Raw genomic sequence first — 912 nt, forward strand, 5'->3', positions numbered from 1 at the left:
GCACATCCTTTCTCTGTTTCTTTTCACCTTGTACAGTTGAGACATTCAGTGACTTGGCTTTCAGTGACATTTTCCTGCATCTGCTCACTGGTAACCTCACACTGCTGGGGGAGGAGTTTGCACTGGAGGAGTTCTGCACCAGTCTCTTCGATGGCTTCTTCCTCACTGCCTGCTCCAGGTAAATTGGGTTTTCCTCAGGGGAAAGGAAGGTCTCTGTTTCTTTTCACCTTGTACAGTTGAGACATTCAGTGACTTGGCTTTCAGTGACATTTTCCTGCATCTGCTCACTGGTAACCTCACACTGCTGGGGGAGGAGTTTGCACTGGAGGAGTTCTGCACCAGTCTCTTCGATGGCTTCTTCCTCACTGCCTGCTCCAGGTAAATTGGGTTTTCCTCAGGGGAAAGGAAGGAAGTGAGTTTACAGAGTGCCTGAGAGGTTTTACTGCTTACTGCTTGAACAGCAAATTCATATATAGTGGAAGTATTAGCCTGATGCTGTTTTCCTTTAAGGAAAAGCTTAAATTTAATGATCAAGCTTTTATCAGCAAAAATTAAGTGCTGATTATTACCTAAACTGTAATCCATCATTCATAAGTTGGAGTTGCAAAGGAGGATATCCTTCATGCTTTGCAGTAGCTCTGAATATGAAGAGCTAATTTCAGCTCTTTGCAGCATCATCTGCACACAAAAGTCTGTTGTCACTTCTCCAGTCACTATGGCTTAGCTGGTGGCCTGCAGACCAGCTGCAACCTCATGAGGCTTCCCCAAAAGCAGCTGGAACTGCTGTTGGGGTGTAGCAGCATGTGGAGAGACAAATGTCCTCTGCATGTGCATGTGGCCTGTCCTACAGAGACCTGCTGCTGCCACATCTGTGCTTAAAATCTCCCCTCCCTCCTCATGGTTGCTGCAGTC

The 912-nt window shown here is 46.5% G+C and overlaps 1 protein-coding gene across 1 annotated transcript in view; it reads left to right on the forward strand.

Moving 5' to 3' along the window:
- NELFB (negative elongation factor complex member B) overlaps positions 1 to 912 on the forward strand; it is a gene marked incomplete at its 5' end in the record, with an annotated part of 12,623 nt that overhangs the window by 10,742 nt on the left and 969 nt on the right. The window contains one exon of the mRNA XM_009073443.1: positions 37 to 178. Within this exon, the coding sequence (XP_009071691.1) occupies positions 37 to 178 (142 nt within the window). The remainder of the gene's footprint in view (positions 1 to 36; positions 179 to 912) is intronic.

This window comes from Acanthisitta chloris, unplaced genomic scaffold, assembly GCF_000695815.1.
Source record: "Acanthisitta chloris isolate BGI_N310 unplaced genomic scaffold, ASM69581v1 scaffold7574, whole genome shotgun sequence".
Lineage (NCBI taxonomy): Eukaryota > Metazoa > Chordata > Aves > Passeriformes > Acanthisittidae > Acanthisitta > Acanthisitta chloris.